The sequence below is a fragment of the Mesoplodon mirus genome, assembly GCF_964341445.2.
Source record: "Mesoplodon mirus genome assembly, chromosome: 18".
Classification (NCBI taxonomy): Eukaryota; Metazoa; Chordata; class Mammalia; order Artiodactyla; family Ziphiidae; genus Mesoplodon; species Mesoplodon mirus.
In genome coordinates, this window is record NC_138994.1 from 6,209,408 (window position 1) to 6,229,317 (window position 19,910).

At 46.0% G+C, this 19,910-nt stretch overlaps 2 protein-coding genes across 3 annotated transcripts; one reads left to right on the forward strand and one right to left on the reverse strand.

Moving 5' to 3' along the window:
• The first annotated feature begins 227 nt into the window (after nucleotides 1-227).
• CNTD1 (cyclin N-terminal domain containing 1) lies at nucleotides 228-8,572 on the forward strand. The gene is made up of 7 exons (XM_082604579.1): nucleotides 228-499; nucleotides 4,132-4,207; nucleotides 4,458-4,626; nucleotides 6,181-6,343; nucleotides 6,834-6,978; nucleotides 7,606-7,702; nucleotides 8,268-8,572. Exons 1-7 carry the CDS (start codon nucleotides 331-333, stop codon nucleotides 8,436-8,438), a joined length of 990 nt encoding a protein of 329 aa, XP_082460705.1. The 5' UTR covers nucleotides 228-330; the 3' UTR covers nucleotides 8,439-8,572.
• Nucleotides 8,573-8,661: 89 nt separating this feature from the next.
• BECN1 (beclin 1) lies at nucleotides 8,662-19,339 on the reverse strand. Of its 2 annotated transcripts, XM_082603634.1 has the most exons (12): nucleotides 19,211-19,339; nucleotides 16,789-16,856; nucleotides 15,848-15,906; nucleotides 15,327-15,395; nucleotides 15,086-15,176; nucleotides 14,843-14,979; nucleotides 14,488-14,682; nucleotides 13,188-13,334; nucleotides 11,767-11,916; nucleotides 11,195-11,255; nucleotides 10,603-10,745; nucleotides 8,662-9,861 (listed from the first exon to the last, which is right to left on the reverse strand). In XM_082603634.1, exons 1-12 carry the CDS (start codon nucleotides 19,335-19,337, stop codon nucleotides 9,693-9,695), a joined length of 1,416 nt encoding a protein of 471 aa, XP_082459760.1. In that variant the 5' UTR covers nucleotides 19,338-19,339; the 3' UTR covers nucleotides 8,662-9,692. The 2 variants fall into 2 exon arrangements, with proteins under 2 accessions (XP_082459760.1, XP_082459761.1); XM_082603635.1 differs by lacking the exon at nucleotides 15,327-15,395.
• Between the last annotated feature and the right edge of the window lie 571 nt (nucleotides 19,340-19,910).

Below are 19,910 nucleotides of genomic sequence, written 5' to 3' on the forward strand. Positions count from 1 at the left end.
GAATAGCAGTCCATGGCCGCCGCAGGGAACGCTGGGAGATGTAGTCCGCATTTCCTTCCACAAAGGGTGCGGCTCCGAGCCCAAGGGAAAGGGCGGGGCGGGCGGGAAGAGGCCGTGCTTTCCGATTGGCTGAAGGGTCCGCGTCCGTTGGGGAAAAGGCTGTGAAAGGCTCGAGGCTGCGCTGGGAAATGAGTTTTCCTCCGACTTGAGGCCACGAGGACAAGCACACGGAAGGGGACGAAGAATCCAGGGTGTGGCAGAAGACTCTGAAGGGAAGCTAAGGGGGACGGATCCAGTGAGACGTCCGGGGCAACAAACAAGGTTCTGAAAATGGACCGACCTGTGAGGCCAAGATTGGCCTCTCTCAGTGACTTTCAGTTTGGAGCTGTTGCCACAGACACAATCGAAGACGGTCTGCTCCACTTGGCCCAGCAGAATGAGCAAGCCGTGCAGGAGGCTGCGGGCCGGATGGGCAGCTTCAGAGAGACCCGGATCGTGGGTGGGGATGCAGGCCGGGGAGCTGGGCTTATGGGAGACTGGGGCACCTCTCTTTGAGGCACCGACCTTGAGATTCAGTGTCCCTTATTCATTCAGATAAGTTTCGTTAGTACCTACTCTTTGCCAGGCGCTGGGGGTACAGTGATGAGCAAGTCTCACCAGCACCCTACCCTTGATTTCAACACGTGTAGAGTACTTATTCTCCCTGCTTCCTGGGTTAGAAAGATGAACGAGAGATCTAGTCCCCGCTTTCAAACCATGTATATAATCTTTGGAGGATATTAGGACAAATCTGCAAATGACTAGGTACAAGTATGGTTAGATAAGTGACATACCAGGTTGAACAAGCTTTTATGGGGATTGAAAGGAGAGATGGAGTGAGTTGGGGGTAGGATGAATTAAGGAGTCCTCCAGGCACCGTGGCATTTGAGGTAGACCCTGAAGGAAGGATAACATTTTGGCTGGTGAGGGTGGTGGATATGGACCGTCTTCCTCCCATCCTTCCTTCTTTCCTTCCTTTTTACCGTGTCTCTTTCTCTCTTTTTTTTTTTTTTTTTTTGGCCTTGCCGGGCGGCTTGTGGGAGTTCCCCATCCAGGGATTGAACCCAGGCCTCCGCAGTGAAAGCGCCGAATCCTAACCACTAGACCACCAGGGAACTCCCGGGACCGTGGTTCTACTAAAAGGGGATAACATGAGTCAAGCTATGGAAATAGGGACATTTTGGGTGAATGTGGGTACCATGTCATCCAGGTTGGCCAGAGGCTGTGGAAGAGTAGTTGAAATGCAGACCAGAAAGTGGTTTGGAGACGTTCCACGTGGAACTTTGAATGCCAAAGTGAGGAGTTTATACCTGACTTAATAGGAAAACAAGAAAGCACTGAGGTTTTTTTTTTTTTTTTGCGGTACGTGGGCCTCTCACTGCTGTGGCCTCTCCCGTTGCGGAGCACAGGCTCCGGACGCGCAGGCTCAGCGGCCATGGCTCACGGGCCCAGCCGCTCCGCGGCATGTGGGACCCTCCCAGACCGGGGCACGAATCCGTTTCCCCTGCATCGGCAGGCGGACTCTCAACCACTGCGCCACCAGGGAAGCCCAGCACTGAGGTTTTTTGTTTTTGTCTTTTTTTTTTTTTTCTTTTTTGTGGTACGCGGGCCTCTCACCGTTGTGGCCTCTCCCGTTGCGGAGCACAGGCTCCGGACACGCAGGCTCAGTGGCCATGGCTCACGGGCCCAGCCGCTCCGCGGCGTGTGGGATCTTCCCGGGCCGGGGCACGAACCCGTGTCCCCTGCACCGGCAGGCGGACTCTCAACCACTGCGCCACCAGGGAAGCCCTGTCTTTTTTTTTTTTCATATGGGAGTGATATAACTGTAACCTTTGCCTTAGAAAAAATTATTTTGGCTGTGATGTAAAGGATGGACTGGAGTAGAGAGAGATGGGAGGTAGGAAGACCAGTGGAGTCTGTGTGAGTAGTTTTTTAGGTGATAAGGCAGAGGGAATGACAAGGGAGGATGGATTAAAACCATTTCAGAGGTAAAATCTAGGGTTCTGCAATGGATGAATTTTAAGAAGTGAAGCAGGCGAAGATGACTATGCCAAAGGGTTGAGCCTAGAAATATAGGGGTGCCATTAAGAGAAACACACACATACATTAAAATAAATAAAACGGGAGGAAATGTGACTTGTTTGGGAAAGAAAATAGCTTTGGTTTGAGATCTCCTGAGTTTCAAGTGCTTGTGGGACATCTAGAGGAAGGTTTCTAGCAGGCTGTTTAAAGAGTAAGTCAGAAGAGAGGTCAGACTAGAGATAAGGGTTTGGGAGTCCTCTCCATAATGATACTGTTGAAACTGTGGCACAGGATGAGCTCCTAGAGGGAAAGAAGAGAAGCGGGTCTAGTACAGTTCCTTGGGAGACATTTTGTGTTCAGGAAAGCGGAGTAGGAGGAAGAGTCATGAAGGAAACAGATGGAATGCTTGGGGAGTTAGGAACAGAACCTAGAGACCTTTAGAAGCAAGAGGAGAGTTTCATGGTCAGCAATTTCAGATACTTCACAGATATAAACACCAGGAATGACGATTGCAAGAGGGCCATGATATTTAACAATTTGGTTGTATTTTCTGACCTTTGAGACAATCATTTCAGCAGGTTGTAAAAAGTAGAAGCCAGATTGCAGAACATTAGGGAGTGAATGATGAAGTGGAAGCAGCAGGTGTAAGCTAGGCTTTCAAGAAATGTCACAGTCATGGAAGCTAGAGAGATAGAGCCCTAGCTTAAGAGAACAGAAGGGGAGGGTCTTTTAGTTAATAGATCTGAGTATGTTTGTACAGAGGTGGAGCCAGTAGCAAGAGAGAGGTGTAACCCTCCTCCATTCCACCTAACCCAAACTGTTTTCTTGGCAAATTAAAATGGAAAATAGAAACAATCGCCCAGATGATTCAGATCAAAAACAAAATAAAACCAAACAACTATACACACACACACACACGAAAACAAAGAAATAAAACCTAAGTTCCAGCAAAAAAAAGGAGTGGCTAATAACGCACATTATGTGTTCTAGGATACTTTGCTTAATTGCTTAAACTAATTATCTTCTTCATTGGACACTGTTAGCAGAGCTTTGGCCTCTGTAATGATAAGGTTTTGTACATGTATCTATGTGTGACCTGTGTCAAGTAGATTGTTAAACTGTCGTGTGCTAGCTTAACTTTTATAGATTTTTTCCCCTCTAAGTCAGATTTTCTCTGACGACACACGGTAATGGAAATTTGACTGTATGTAGCTCTTTGCTGATCAATGCTAAGAGTTCCTAGTTCTGCAGGAGCTTCGAGAACCAACGTTTATCCTTGTTTCCACCCTCTAATGACATTGCTAACTAAATAGAACTCTATCTGGGGCTGTTCTTTCAAAGAGAAACACAGGCAGCCTAAAATGTTGCCAAGGTATCTTACCCTTCCCACCTTCCCAATGACTTCCCCCACCCAAGTTGGGCTGTGCTCCCTGATTTAGGGGATGTTGCTTCCAAACAAGCCACTTCAGAGTAACAAACTTGCTCCTGGGGAGAGGCTCAGCCACCACAGACTTACCCAACAAACTGGTGGTGGAGAAGTGGTGTCCAGCTGTAAGGTGAATTGTGTTTGTAAAGCAATGGGAGTTCTCCAGTGGGTGGTTACTAAACAAACAGTGTTATAAAGAATATCAAAGCTCCAGGAGGGACCTTTCTGTTCCTATCAACATTCCACTGAAAACAGAATATAGGGGTTAGGGTTTTTATCCTTCCAAAATCTCTCTTGAAGCTGGAGGTTCCCAGCATGGTGTAAAGGCCAACTAGACCAGCTGGTTTGTTTGTGTGTAGCTGGCCAAGCCTTTTATCAGCTGAGACCCATAGGAAGGCTCAAGGGGCCCTCAGGGGGCTCAGTAAGCCTTTGTTTTTGCACGCAGTCAGCCTCCTTTTCATGCCTCTCATTTGCCTATTGGCAACAAAGGGAAACAGGTTCAGCTTGGGTTGTTTCCGTCTCATCTTTCTCACCTCCTGACCCTCTTCCCTGGGCCCCATCATGGCTTTTACACAACGCCAAGAGTTCACAGAGTCGTTTTGGTTGCACCTTGTGAATTAAGCTCTTCTTTCCTGTTTTGGCAGAGTTTGTTTTTCTCCTGTCTGAACAATGGTGTCTGGAGAAATCCGCGAGCTACCAGGCTGTAGAAATCCTAGAAAGGTAAAGCCCTGAGCATAAGGCCTTTGTGAGGGGTACCTCTCAGAATGCCTAATGTGCCCAGACCTTAAAAAAAAAAAATGCTAGTTGCCCCTTACCATGAGACCTGGTTTGCACCCTCTTTTTCTTGCAAATGTAAAATTTTTTAGCCAGCGATTGATATTGGAGAGGATAAGATGTAACATGGGTTGAAGCACAAACTCCATTTAGTTGGAGTGTGGATTGTTTCCTTTCCCCTTTCCCTTCTTTATAGGTTTATGGTTAAGCAGGCAGAGAACATCTGCAGGCAAGCCACACTCCAGCTGAGAGAGAAGGCAGGGCCTCAGAACTGGAGGACTCTGAAAGAGCAGCTTTGCAACAAGTTTATCCTGCGTCTTGTGTCATGTGTTCAGCTGGCAAGCAAACTCTCCTTCCACTACAAAGTAAGGAGCTGGGGTTGCGCATGGGCACCTGAGTGTTAGAGAGAAACCAGTTCATCCAAAGGTGGCTTTGAGAAACCCACTCCTAGGCTAGGGGATACTACTCATGCAGAAATGCCAGAGCGTAAGTATGCTTCCTAAGCATACCTCCTAAACACACACACACACACACACACACACACACACACACACACACGAGTCACACAGAAGCAGTTATAAATAGTCTGAGGTTCTGTTCCCAAAGTGTAATTGCTGGACGGATGCCATCATTGATACAGGTCACCTTTCCTCCCCTTGGACTCAAGGACAGTTAAGCTGCCTGAATTGCCAACATACCTATTAGCATGAAAGGCAAACTATTACATTTATAAAGGATAAAATGTTTCCACATCACTATGCGATGTCTGTATCGTATCATTTATTCAACAAATATTTATTGTCTTTTATGGCCAGATGCTGCACTAGGTGCCATGGCTACAAGAGTAAAAATAGTGTCTGTGCTCTCAAGGAATTTATTACCTAACGGGAGAAGACACACAGGCAAATAATGTGAGCAAGTGTTCTGATCAGTGTAAATACAGAGGGCTCTGAATATACCTCATCAGCCTTGGAGAGTCAAGGAAGTGTATTTAGAGGAAATGACATTTTTGGGGGAACAAACAACAGAACATTTATTCATTATCTTCCACCTGTTGTTAACCTCTGTCTCCACTCCCCTCTAGAGATAAGCTTCTCTCAGTTCTGCCTTTCTTTGAGATTAATCAAACATTTTTAATAACTCTTTTCTTCTATTAACTTACAGTAATGCATTATTCTTTTAATTGTTATCCGAGAATGTTTCACTGCCTGTACCCTCTAGTATAAGTTGAATACAAATGGTGAGGGCAGACATCTTTGCTTTTTCACAATCTCAGGGAGAAAGCATTCAATATTTCACCATTGCAAGTGATGTTAGCTGTAGGATTTTTGGTAATGCACTTTATTTTATTTTTATTTATTTATTTATTTTGGTTGTGCCAGGTCTTAGTTAGTTGTGGCAGGCGGGCTCCTTAGTTGCGGCTCACCAGCTCCTTAGTTGTGGCATACAAACTCTTAGTTGCCACACGCATGTGGGACCTAGCTCCCTGACCAGGGATCCAACCCGCGTCCCCTGCATTGGAAAGCAGATTCTCAACCACTGCGCCACCAGGGAAGTCCCTGGTACGTGCACTTTAACCAATAGAGAAAATGACTCCTTGAAGGGGAGGGTGGGGGAGATGGGTGGATCCTAAGGAAAGAGGGAGAAGAGGTAAGGAGAGCAGTGGGAGTGTTGGGGGTGAGGAGGGAGATCCAGATACAGGAAAGAGCATGTGCAGAGGCTTGGAGAGCATGTGGGTTTGGGGAGTGCAAGTAATTCTATATGACAAGTGTAGAGTGTAAGGGGGAATTACCAAGAGAGAAGATGAGATAAAGGCATGGACTGGATTGTGAAGGGCTTTGTTTACTATGCCAAGATGCATGACCTCTATTCTGACACCCTGCTCTCCGTTTCACTCTATTTTGGTTTTCTTTGCTCAGATAATCAGCAACGTTACAGTCCTGAATTTCCTCCAGGCTCTAGGGTATCTACACACTAAAGAAGAACTGCTGGAGTCAGAGCTTGATGTTTTGAAGTCCCTGAACTTCCAAATCAATCTGCCTACTCCCCTGGTATATGTGGAGATGCTCTTAGAGGTTTTAGGTACTTTATTAAGTGTGTCGGGCATGTGGGTTGGAGGCTTCCATAGAAGGCAGTAAGAATGTGCCTAGGGGTTTGAGGGCAGTGGGCAGAACCTGCCAATGAGGAGCAGCAGGAAGCGCGCATTGACTGAGGAAAGTAGTTTCCTCTAGTACTTGTCAGGGAAACAAACACCAGTCTCGGCACCTGGCTTCTATTTGGCCTCACTAAGCACTCTCTTATTGCAGCATCAAAGAGTTGACTTTGTAGAGAGGCATGAGATAAGAGGGGAACAAACAAATACGCTCCAGTTGTATATATACTGTAGCTGGAGGTTTTTCTACCTCTCCCTCTGTCCTTTAAAATCGACCTCCAGCTACAGAGGTTTCTTACAGTAGAACATAGCAACCAGGAAGCACATTAGCAGCTCAACAGCTCTGTGTCACATGACAACTGTGATTATGATCAGAGAAGAGGTACATAATGCTCTTTACCATGCGCGTACTCCATCTAGGATACAATGGCTGTTTGGTGCCGGCCACACAGCTGTATGCAACCTGCCTGACCCTACTTGACCTAGTCTATCTTCTCCATGAACCTGTATACGAGAGCCTGCTGAGGGCTTCAATCGAGAACTCCACACCCAGTCAGCTGCAAGGGTAAGGCAGCTCCTTCCAGAAACAGGGAGTCAGTAACACACCACAAGAACTTGGGAAATGGAATTTACCTAGCGAGGCACCCAGTCCACAGATAACCTGCATGGGTTATCTTGTCCTAATTAACATCCAATATGTTGTTTGGATGGGTGACTGAGCCCAATCAGCAAAACCCTAAAGGCTTTTACTTTTAAAATTTAGATGACTTCTAGTAATTAACATACTTTCATTCCTAGTTCTTCTTTTATAGCTGCTTATAATTTGAGATTACTGAACTGCTTTTATAGCCACTTAGGAAAAAAAAGCCAGTCCCAGGGTTGCAACTTGGACAAAAGTGTTTGATTACTGTAAAGTCAGACTGGTAAAAAGCCTCACAGTTACGTTTGTTAGGGAGACAGATGGAACAACAAAAGGTCCGTAAACCATTCAGACAGGAGGCTCATGTTTTAATCCGTTGAGTTGGGGGAGGTTGGAAGAGGGAATCAATTAGCTATTATTTGACCATTTCTTTCCATCTATAAAAATTCCATGATCAACATAAACAACTCATAGTTGAAGTCCCATAACCCTAGGATTTGGAAGATCAAGTGTCATTCTAGCTCCAAAATTAATATGGTTTTAATCACTTAGGGAAAAGTTTATTTCCGTGAAGGAAGACTTCATGCTGTTGGCAGTAGGAATCATTGCAGCAAGTGCTTTCATCCAAAACCATGAGTGTTGGAGCCAGGTATGCACCACTGAGCAGGACCAGCATGGTCAGAATTCATTTAATAGAAAGCATTCTCCCCTCAGTTAAAGGAAAACAGAAGACAAACTATAAAAGGTAAGCGCCAAGACCCAGGATTAGGATGAATGAGCAGGATTTGGGAGGGAGAAAACTACGGTGGGACTGAAAAATGTTCTCCAGTTTTCCTCTTATGAAACTGGAAATGGAGGCCCAAGTTCAGCTTGTTCATTTCCCATTATGATGATAATCTGCTACTATGTTAAAGTCCAGTTAAGTGTATCCTCCCAAACAGAAAAAATGTCAAGACCCAAATATCCCTCTCATATTTCACAAAACTTATCTCCAGCAGAGGGAAATGTCTACCAGAAACTTTCCATGCTAACACTATCAGGGCAAAGGTATCCTAGTGTAATTTGGCCATTGGCAAACGCTGGGATCTGGATTTAATCTTCTCTGTAAGCTCAGAGAAATGAAAAAATTTACGTTTGGCTTGAGAAAACAGCAGTGTGTCTGTGCACTAACACATGTTTATTTAGTAATAAGAAATCTGTCTCTCTTTCTGAAGGTTGTGGGGCATTTGCAAAGCATCACTGGCATCGCCTTGGAGAGCATTGCCAAACTCTCTTATGCAATCCTGACTCACGGTGTGGGAGCCAGCACTCCAGGTCGACAGAGGCCTGTTCCTCCCCACCTGGTGGCCAGACCACTGAGGGCTGCAGACTTCTCCAACACATGAGGCAGGCGGAATCCGCCCCAAATAAACAGCCTTCTATCACTGCACTCATCTCTCCCTTTCCTTACTTTCATACTCAGTGTACAGAAGTTCCAAGTATCTTCTGAGCTGTGTTTTATATTCCAACCTGATGCTTATTTTTCTGCATCAGAGAAAGAGTTAAGGTGAATAAGCGTGTCCTTTTCGTCGTACCAGACTGAAAATGTCCAAGAGCTGAGACAAGATATTAGAATATCAGTGAAATTAGTTTATTTTTGTTTAACAAGATATTTATGGCTTTCCTCTTAACTGTTCATTTCATTAAGGGAGAACATCACACATGGAGATTAGTATTAACCAGGGGCTCAAAAACTGAGACCATCTGGGTGACCTTGAGTGAGCATCAAGGAGGTAGCCTTTATTTTCCCCTTAAAGTTAAACATCTCTGTTCTGTTACTGAGAGCTACACAAATAGGGCTTTCTCTACAGCTGTCTACTTTTCATTAGAGTCTTTTTAAAAAACTAACACCCATCTCTAAACATGTTTCAACAGACTTTCCACATACCTGCATTTGAACTCGATTCTCCCAGAATACAAAGTACTCTATTCTAGTTAAAGAAAAACCCAACAGTGCACCTCTGGGCAGTTATCAGACTGCAGTAAATCTTTTATTACAAATAATTAAATCTCTCCATAAGGTCCCAAACAGTATCAAACACAATGTCATATCTCTAACACAGAGCAGAGCAGGCATTCAGTACTAGAACCAAGTGAGAAGTGTTAAATTTCAAGCTTCTGATCACATCACATGGTGACCAAAGCTTACATGTCATTTTCTCACGTTATCCAACTGTGCATCTCACACATCTTGTAGTCTCAGTGGAGACAAAAGTTTCTATTTCATATTCTAAGTGCAGGAAGTTGAGAGAGAGAAAATCCAGTGAAAACACATCAATCTCAATTCAACTCAGTTTAAAAAAAAAAAAGCAAACTTAAATTAGTCGTTTTGCGGGGACAAAGGGAAAGGAAGGCATGGGGTTAAAAGTCAAAACTGTGACAAAGGCCAGTTGCTATACATGGCATGTTGTAGCTCTGGAAAGTATCTGTTATATTTTAAAATAAAGTGGCTTTTGTGGCTTTTTTTTCTTTTTTGGTATTGTAAACATGTGCTGTTTAATAGTACCCGAATTTAATTTAACACTTTTTAATTTTTTTTGCAAACAAAACAAAATTTAAAGCCTTTAAGGCAAACAAACCCCTAAGGAAAAAAAAGAAAGTCATTTGTTATAAAACTGTGAGGATACCCAAGCAAGACCCCACTTAAGATTCGTCAGCATGAACTTGAGAGCTTTTGTCCACTGTTCCTCAGAGTTAAACTGGGTTTTGATGGAATAGGAGCCACCGCTGCCTCCTGTGTCTTCAATCTTGCCTTTCTCCACATCCATCCTGCAAATGAACACAGCAGAACTCATTAGTAACTGAGATCCGAGTTAAGTCAGTTCAGGCAAATGGGCAGGGACTTGATCATGGGACCATTCACGTCATTTTATCTACTAAAGGACTCTTGGCAAGGAATGGTAGTGTATTTTGGATTTGCTTGAAAGCCCAATATCAGGAAGGCTGTCACAAGAGCCTCATTGTCATTGCGGAGTACAGGGACAAGACACACACCCAAACAGATGAGAAGCCTGGAGCAGAGGGTAAGTGACGGTCACAGTACTCCTCACTGTTTTCCTAGGCATTCCTCACTTATGGGGAGAGAAGGGAGGCAGAAGAAAAGAAATGCTTTGTTCTGGGGTGATGGAAGCAGCTCGGCCTTACTCTCTTAACTGAGGTGTCCGTCCATCTCTGGGCTCCTACAACATTTGATCAAAGGAAGCATTCCTGTATATTTCCAAGGGTGTAAGGGAAAAACCTCCCTGAAATTGGAGAGCAGGCTTGAGCTCGGCAGCAAGAAAATCCCCCACTCCATCTAAGTCAACCTTCTTTTTCTCCAGGGACCAGGTGGTTACACTCCGTCCTGTTTGCAGTGTCGCACCAGTCTCTGCCCATCAGTGTCAATGGGATCTTTACTCCATTTTCTGCTTTCCCACTGCATGTACTAGTTTTGCCTCCATTCTTACTGTCCCTTCCATTCTGCGCACTCTGGTCCTACTCTAGGTTCATTCAGCACCGGGGGATACTGACCTGTAAGGAAGGCAAAAACGTGTCTCGCCTTTCTCAACCTCTTCTTTGAACTGCTGCACACAGTCCAGGAAAGCCACCATTGCATGGTCAAACTTGTTGTCCCAGAAAAACCGCAGCCCCCCAGAACAGTACAATGGCAGCTCCTGCCCGAGAAAAGAGAGCTGGCTATAGCTGTGGCCCTAACACAGGTTACCGGAGATTGGTCCCAATCCTATCAATCTCTCAAGTCATGTTATGTCTGTATTCCACTGGCAACAGTAACCTTGGGCAAATAACGATGCACCTAAAACTGTTTCACCATCAGTGGAAATGTGTTAAACATCTACCGCACAGTGATGCCTTCCCCATCCTGGTGCACATATTCTCCTCTGATCTGCCCATATCTCTTCTCAACAAACTGTAAAATTTAATTTTCTCTACAGGCCCCAAAGAGCTAATCCTGAACTAGACAGGACATTGAACCAGACATTGGCTCAACATGAGATATCTCAGTCTCAGAAAGAAGCTAAATAATGCCATTATCAAAACTAAACCATTTCGTTAGGAGGTACAAGGATTCTGTATTCCAGTGAAAATGGACCTTCCTGGGTACCTTAGATTTGTCTGTCAGAGACTCCAGATACGAATGGTTTCCATAGGGAACAAGTCGATACCTAAAATGGAGATGCAGACAGAGATGGAAATAGGACTCCTCCTAAAGTGATTACCGGGATGTTATAACCCAGTGATTTTCAGTCTTCAGCTACCCAAGGGCCTCTATTATTATTTCCACTCCTCTCTCACCTCCCCACGGGCTCCATGTTTAAAAGGTTTTGTTTCCTGAACAAACCACATTTATGAGATAATTATCTGGGGGCCTTTTATGGATGCATGCATGTCCTGGTTTAGATTTAGAAACAAAAACTGAAAAACAGCTTTAGGAACACTAAGGTTATGGAGACAGGAAGTTGGGGACCACTGCTGTGGTCGTGCAGTTCAAGAACTGCTCAATCATTGTAAAGGGCCTGTGGTGAGGGGAAAACCAGAAGCAGACAGTCTCCATGGACAGAATACTCCCAGTTTGTTGGGAGCAAGGGCTCTTTCCACAGTGGACAAGAGTACCAGGTGGGAGATACAGATTATATCACAGACACACCACACTCAAGAAAGGACTACATTTCTTACCTCTGAAATTTCAGACCCATCTTATTGGCCAGGGCATGGAGCAGCAACACTGTCTGGCCCCAAGCCGCGTTAATCTCATTCCATTCCACGGGAACACTGGGCAGGCGACCCAGTCTGAAGTTATTGATTGTGCCAAACTGTCCACTGTGCCTACAGGAGAAGGGCAGGGAAAAACACAGATAGAATTTAAAACTTAGCAAATTCTGAAATTTCCTGCTCTCACCTAGAACCTGGCAGAAATCTCTCTCCTTATCTCCAGATTCATATATCCAAGCCCTACTTGGTACTTTAAATACATGTCTAAAACGGGAGTCATCATCTTTCTCCCTGCTGCTCAGACGCCCAAGTAGAAACCTGGGCGTCATCCTTGAATGCTCTCTCTCTCAGCTCCCTTCCCCCCAACACCACCAAGCTCTGTTGATTCTACCTCCTAAACCTCTTAAATCTGTCCACTTCTCTTCAGGCTCAATGCGACGACTCTACCCTCTCCTGTTCAGATTCCTACTGGCAAGTTTCCTTACCAACAGTCTTGCCCTCTTACCCCAAGTCATTTCTCACATGACAGGTAAAGCCATCATTCACAAATGCAACTGTACTTATGTCACTTTCCTGACTAAAATGCTTCAGTGGCTCCCACTGCCTTTTGGACAAAGTCCATATCCTTAATGAGGCCTACAAGATCCTTTAGGAATTGGTAACGCTCCAGTTTCATATCCTGTCATTCTCTGCTTCACCCTCAATCTCGTCACAATAAGCTCCGTTCAGTTCAGTGGGAGATTAGCACTCCCACTTTCCTCTGTTTCTTTGCACGTGATGTTCTCTCTGCCAGGAACAACCCCCCTCCTCTGCAGACTTATACTCCATATCTCAGCTTAAACATCAACTTCCTCTGGGGGAATCGTTCCATGCAGCCTCCTCAAATTGGGTAAAGTGCCCTTATGTGTTCTCACAGCACCCAGGGCTCACCATGACCACAGTGTATTACAAGTGCCTGTTACCGAGCCATCTCGCTCAAGCAAAACGTATTGCTTGCTGTTGCCTTCCTAGTGCTTAGCACAGTGCCACCACGCAGTAGATGCTCAAAAGGTACCATTTGAAATGGATAAAGTGTCAAATAAATGAATAAACAAATGACCCGGGGGGGGGGGCAAGAAATCAGCACCAGGCAGATGACCAGATTTTCACGTAGCTGGAGAGCTCCAATCTCTCCCTTTCCTTGGAAGAATGGAAGTCACCAAGCTCTAGAATTCCAATCCCCTGATTGTGCCTATCCCATCACAAGGAGTGAGAGAAACCTAGATGGGGTGAAAATGACACAGACCCCCATTCCATGGGAGGTGGGCACCCTGGTGTAGTGGCCAGCAGCTAACGTCCAGGTTGTGGTGCTTCCCAGACGCTCCTCACCCTCCAACCCTCATTACCAAATGTGGAAGGTTGCGTTAAAGACGTTGGTTTTCTTCAGCTTGTCCAGCTGCATCTGGGCATAACGCATCTGGTTTTCTACACTCTTCAGCTCATCATCCAGTTCTAGCTGTTGTCGTTTAAATTCACTATATTCCCTCTGATACCTGTGAACAGCCAAGGTGACCATTAAAGGCTGTTTGGGGGCTAAAATTTCTCTCCCACCACCCCCCTTAATGATTTCTTCTAGTGATTATGGTCACTTCTAGTTACAGCATCTTTTACGTTTGGCAAAGATCCCACTCAAAGGAACATACTTGCCCTAGATGTTTTGCCTGGGAGGGACAGAAATGTCTCAAATTCCAGCTGCCCATACATATAGAAAACGGGGAGGAAAACAGGACTCTCCCAAACCAGGACCAGACGCCTCTTGGATTTCGGATCTTTTCCAGAAACAAGGTGAGTTAGTCAATGGTGGTTTCTTCCCTGAATTGGCCATAATTGAGCGTCTATCACTTCACCTCTATATCCTTATTGACTTTTTTTTATGTGTGTGCGGTACGCGGGCTTCTGTTGTGGCCTCTCCCGTTGCAGAGCACAGGCTTCGGACGTGCAGGCTCAGCGGCCATGTGGGATCTTCCCGGACCAGGGCTCCGGGAAGCAGGCTCATGGGCCCAGCCACTCGGCGGCATGTGGGATCTTCCCGGACCAGGGCACGAACCCGTGTCCCCTGCATTGGCAGGCGGACTCTCAACCACTGCACCACCAGGCAAGCCCCCTTATTGACTTTTAAATGGTTAGTATACATCATTTCTAATGGAACTTGTTACACTATCCCATGAAAAAATTTACTTTGTTCAATGTCTTTCACTTCCCCACCCTTAGTTACTGTGGACACTGTCTCCTCCACTAGACAGAGGGTTCTCTCAGGTCAAGAGCACCAATGAAATTTTTGAGCTGGAAAAGAACGAACATAGGCCAACAGGCTCATCTTTCCAGAGGAGGATGCCGGGTTCAGTGGCTGACTTACCCAAATGAGCCCTGGTCCCTACAGGACAGAGCTGTGACTAGAGGCCTGGTTCTCGGCTCTCTATTTAACCAACGCTTTTGCCACTTAATCATGCTGACCCTTCATACGTAATCCTCCCCACCAACTTCTAGAAACAGGGCCTGGAAACAATATGCAGGATCCAGAGCAGACATGCTGCTGAATGACAGCTCACTGCTGTTTACAAACTAATCAGACACATTCAGCTAGGAGCCATTTCCGCTCCTGGAGCCTTGAGGGCAGGAAGACAGAAGAACAGGGTGATCACTCACTGAGCTTCCTCCTGATCCAACCTCTCAGCCTCAGCCTGGACCTTCTCGAGATTTTCTGCCACTACCTGACGGTTCTTTTCCACATCTTCCAGCTCTTGGATCAGCCTCTCCTCCTCTAATGCCAGCTCCTTTAGCTCCATCTGGAGCTGCTCGCTGTCATCTTCATTCATTTGCTCTAAGATTTCCAAGCAGCGTCTGCCAAGGACACAGGCAGGGAATGCTTACCAGAGGGAACCTGTTATTCCTTTTATCTGAGTGGAGCACAGCCCTTGGGTAAGGGCCACGCAGCCCCAGAGCAGTGAGAGCTCTAAGATTCAGAGCTCCATTCCCGAGCCCAGGCTCTGGAGGTACTCACTTGTAGTTCTGACACTCATTTTCAGTGACATTGAGCTGAGTGTCCAGCTGGTCTAAAAGAGTATCTGTGCATTCCTCACACAGTGGGTGATCCACATCTGTCTGGCCTGACATGATGTCGAAAAGGTCCCCAGTGACCTGGAAGTGTGAGAGAGTCAGGGTAGGGCCTGCCCTATGCTACCTGCCCAGATACCCCCTCTACCAGCCAGGCCCACTGCCTGACACCAGAATGAGGCAGACTTGCCTTCAGTCTTCGGCTGAGATTCTCCATGGTGCCGCCGTCGGATGCCTCCCCGATCAGAGTGAAGCTGTTGGCACTTTCTGTAGACATCATCCTGCAGACAGCCCCCCGCCCACGGGCCACATGAGGGAGTAGAGAGGCCTCCTCCACCTACTGCAGTGCCAGTGGCAGAGACTCTCAAGCACTGGCTGAGGGGCCTCAAGGCACATACCCACTCCTAGCCCGACTGACCTCCCAAGGGTACCTCTCTCCCAAGGGAAGGCCATGCTGGTCTTCCACAGGGACATGCAGCACGAAGGTTGGCCTGGATGGACTAAGGGGGGAGACGGGGCATCAAAAACTGATATGTGTGTGTCTATGGTGGAAAAGGAAGGAGAATCAGGAAAGACCATTTCTTAATATTACACCCCTTGCCAGCCACCTTCACATGCATCAATAACTAAGAACCTGAACATCTAACAACATTTGCTATCTTAAAACTTTTCAAGGGCCCATCTCTTTTATTAGTCAATCACGCTCTCAACTTTTCTCAATTCTTCATCATGAGAGATATTGTCCTTTCCCACTGTGTGAATGGCTACAGGAAAAACTCAATCAATACTGGAAAGTGATGGGCCAGGTATCAGGGAATATGTCTTTTCTGGAAGAGCCAAAAGGCTACGTGATGATTCATCTTCATCACCTGGCTCCAGGTCTCAATTCTGGGTTTAATTAAAATTCTACTGGCCTTTAGCAAGGAACAGGGGGCTGAGGAGTAGTAGGCACCTGGCTGGGGGGATGAATCTGCGAGAGACACCATCCTGGCGAGTTTCAATAAATGGCTCCTGGGGAGGAAATAAGAGAGCATTAGAATCCTGGCAGCTTAGAGGTGGAGTCTATTTCCCCAATGGCCTCAGAACTATTTGGCTTTACCCTTGATTAATAACCACAAGACTTGAGAAACCACAGAGACTTAAGAAATGGGTGTTATATAGCCAATCCTTGGATACTTGCACTATGAAAGGACCCTTGGTACAGACAAACCCCAAGTCCCATTTGATTTTGTGTGGGGAACAGCATTTCCTAACTATGTTATACTCTATTATATTTGCATTTACCAGTCAAGGTAGGGGAGAGAATGCCCTAAATCATGGCACAAGGAAAAAGCCAGAGCAGACTGCAATGAAGTTTACCATGGCATAGAACAAAGTAGATACTTCATGTTTTCCATACTTTGATATAATTTATATGTGATCAAAATCTTATGACATTGATCTCTGACAATGAAAATTATCACTCATGTTATTACGTTTAAAAAAATTACACATTCTCTAACACTGACAACCCTCTCTAGCTAGTGTAATCACACAATTCAATGTCCAAGATACTTTTGGGACTAGAGAGGAGTGGATATTAATAATTAGCTAGGACAACACCAGGTAAACCAGGAATGCCCTGGGATGACCTGTGTATCCAGGTCATCCCATCTCCCACCAAAATGGCTTATAATTCCACTTCAAATAAAGAAGAGCCTCTGTTCACATTTTTGAATGGATGCCTCATTCAGCAACCCTGTGACCTCAGGTGCAACTTCTGTGTCTCCAATGATCCACAGTGGCCTGATCATGCAGAATGTCTCATGTTAACCAGAGATCCAAAACATCTGGGGGCTCTAAGAGCACCAAGTACCCTGCAGAAATCCACTTCACATTCCAGTGTTTTCATACCTCTCCTGAGTTAGCCTCTTCCTCCTGGGTCTCTCCTGGTTTCACCTGGGCTGTGGCAAGTAATGGAGCTAAGAGCAAGGAAAATATCGAAGCTTTCAGGGTCTTCTCAGAGCAGAAGCATGTACGACAGTATAAGAATCAGAAATATCCTCCACCTTTTTCTTAAAGTACAATTTATACAAAGAAGAATCTGTTGTCTTTTTTCCCTTACACCCATTAAATCGGATTAAGGGATTGTTAAATTTTTTCCAGTATAATGGTATGATTATATCTTTAAAAGACACCTTACCTTCCAAAAATACTTACTAAAATATTTATGGTATTTATATGTTTGGGATTTGCTTCTAAATAATTTGGGGTGGGAGGGGAATGGATGGGGCTGTAGATGAAAACATGATTAAATATGGATGGATAATTTTTAAAAATTAATTAATTAATTAATTAATTTTTGGCTGTGTTGGGTCTTCGTTGCTGTGCGTGGGCTTTCTCTAGTTGCGGCGAGTGGGGGCTATTCTTTGCTGTGGCGCGCGGGCTTCTCATTGCAGTGGCTTCTCTTGCTGTGGAGCATGGGCTCTAGGCACGCGGGCTTCAGTAGATGCTGCACGTGGGCTCAGCAGTTGTGGTTCGCAGGCTCTAGAGCGCAGGCTCAGTAGTTGTGGCACACGGGCTTAGTCACTCCGTGGCATGTGGGACTTCCCAAACCAGGGCTACAACCCGTGTTCCCTACATTGGCGGTGGATTCTTAACCACTGAGCCACCAGGGAAGTCCCTGTATGGATAACTGTTGAAGCTCAGTGATGAGTAACATGGGGGTTCATCATAAACTTTGAAGTTTTCCATAACAAAAGTTAATATCCCCTTTCCCTCAGAATAAGTGGGAAGGAACATGAGAGAACTTTCTGTGAAGATGAAAGCTTTCTATATCACAATGGAGATCTAAGTTACATGAGTGCATACATTTGTCAAAGACATACAACTAAGGGGAATTCCCTGGTGGTCCAGTGGTTAGCACTCCGTGCTCTCACTGCCAAGGGCCCAGATTCAATCCCTGGTTGGGGAACTAAGATCCCACATCCCACAGGCTGCGTGGCATAGCCAAAAAAAGAAGCTAAGATGTGTAATGTATAAATCTTGACAATTAGGGACTTCCCTGGCGGTCCAGTGGTTAGGACTCCACACTTCCACTGCAGTGGGCACGGGTTCCAGCCCTGGTTGGGGTACTAACATCCCACATGCTGCATGGCATGGCCAAAACCCAAAAAACTTGACAATTAAAAATTGTCAATTCATGACAATTTACCTTAAAAAAAAAGGAAGTAAAGAGCAAAGTAATTGAGTGGAGATGGGAGGTGAATGGAGGTATAGAGAAAACAAGAATGGCAGGATGTAGCTAATTGTTGAAGCTGGATGATGGATACAACTACGCTATTCTCTTGACTGTATGTTTGAAATTTTTCTAATAAAGTTTAAAATATATTAAAGAGATAATCCCCCTCAGAAAAGAAAAATCAGGTATTAATAATAATAGTTAATATTTATTGAGTACTTTTCCCCAGCATATTCTTAAGTATTTATGGTCTTTGTCATATTTGATCCTTACAACTACCTTGAGATTGTTTTACATTTTACAGATAAAGAAAACCAAGAGACCAGGGTCAAGAGAGGTGAAGTAACTTGCAAAAAGTCATTCAGGGCTTCCCTGGTGGTGCAGTGGTTGAGAGCCTGCCTGCCGATGCAGGGGACGCGGGTTCGTGCCCTGGTCTGGGAGGATCCCACATGCTGCGGAGCGGCTGGGCCCATGAGCCATGGCCGCTGAGCCTGCGCGTCTAAAAAAGTCATTCAGCTAGTAAATGACAGGATTTAAATCTAAGCAGGTTGACTCTAGACCCATGAGCTTATTTTAACTGTCTATTCAGTCTTTTCTTTTTTTCTAGCTTCATCTCACTTCTTGGGACTTTGAGACTCTGTTCCTCTACTTATCAGCTGTTGGCCACTGGGTGAGTCACTTAACCTCTCTAAGCCTCAATTCCTCATGGATAAAATGATAATTTTACTACTACTCCATAGGCGAGTATAACTGTACTACTCCACAGGGGTTAAAAGTAATGCATGTAACGCACTTGGTATATGGCAAGTCCTCAACAATTGCCATTTATTTTTAAATGTACATATTCCTTTACTCTGAAACAACAGAAGCAGAAAACTAAGGACCTTTCCTTGCTATAGAAAGCTCTCAGAAGCACACAGTGTCAAAATTCTTTTATGTTCTCGATAAGAAAACAAGAAGCCAGAGAGACGACGCGACTTCTGAGGCTCACAAGGCGTGTCTGTGGCAGGCTATGTGCAGTCTTTAAGACCTTCATCTCCAAAGCTGCCCACTTTCAACGATCTTGACCACCCTCTTTCTAAGGGTCTCGCTGACCTGTGAGCTCCTGGATGGTGACACGGTCCAGGATCTTGAAGCTCGTGTCCAGTTTCAGGGGCTGGCTGCAGCGCTGACACACGAAGCTCACCTGCATGGTGCTGCTGGATGTCTTAGACCCCTCCATCCCTGCGGCGGTGGAAAGGAGACGATGTTAGGGAGAATCGGCGGCCTTGAACCCCCGGCCCGGGGCTACCACCAGCCTTACTATTATGGTGAAAGGGTAAAATCTCCGCCCGCACCGTTCCCTGTAGGAGCGGTAGGATACCAGGCGGACCTGCTTCCGGGTCAGCCCCGGCAAAGGCAGTTTACAGCTCAAAGTCAGGGAGGGTCTGCAATAGGGGCCGTGAGGGTTCCCAGGTTCCCTTCTAAGGTAGCGGATCAGCCCCCGACGCTCTTCATCTCGGGACCCGGAGCCCGCCACCCTGGTCCGGCCTACCGCGGGGGCACTGTGGCCTCGGGTCTGTCCGGGCGCGGAGCCTCCAGGACTGCCATCGCCCAGCCTTCAGCTACTTCCCGATCGGCCAGCGGAGGACTTCCGCCGTGACCGGACGTGACGTCACGACGGCTGCAGCTGCTGTGGGAGTCAATCCTGATCCACTCGCTTCCGACTGGCTGCCCCCTCTAGAGGCTGAGCTGGGAATCGCGGCAGGCGTCGGCCGGCGGGCTGATGTTGCGAGGGGAAGTGGAAGGGCCGAGT

Bases quoted from the DNA above. Each gene is read 5' to 3' on its own strand.
- CNTD1 (XM_082604579.1), top strand. From the start codon at position 331: ATGGACCGACCTGTGAGGCCAAGATTGGCCTCTCTCAGTGACTTTCAG. The intron at 4,627-6,180 runs GTAAGGAGCTGG...TTCTTTGCTCAG, and splicing joins AACTCTCCTTCCACTACAAA to ATAATCAGCAACGTTACAGT. The intron at 7,703-8,267 runs GTATGCACCACT...CTCTTTCTGAAG, and splicing joins ACCATGAGTGTTGGAGCCAG to GTTGTGGGGCATTTGCAAAG.
- BECN1 (XM_082603634.1), bottom strand. From the start codon at position 19,337: ATGGAGGGGTCTAAGACATCCAGCAGCACCATGCAGGTGAGCTTCGTG. The intron at 15,907-16,788 runs GTATGAAAACAC...TTTCCTCCCCAG, and splicing joins AAGAGGCTAACTCAGGAGAG to GAGCCATTTATTGAAACTCG. The intron at 13,335-14,487 runs GTGAGTGATCAC...GGCTGTTCACAG, and splicing joins TTGGATCAGGAGGAAGCTCA to GTATCAGAGGGAATATAGTG.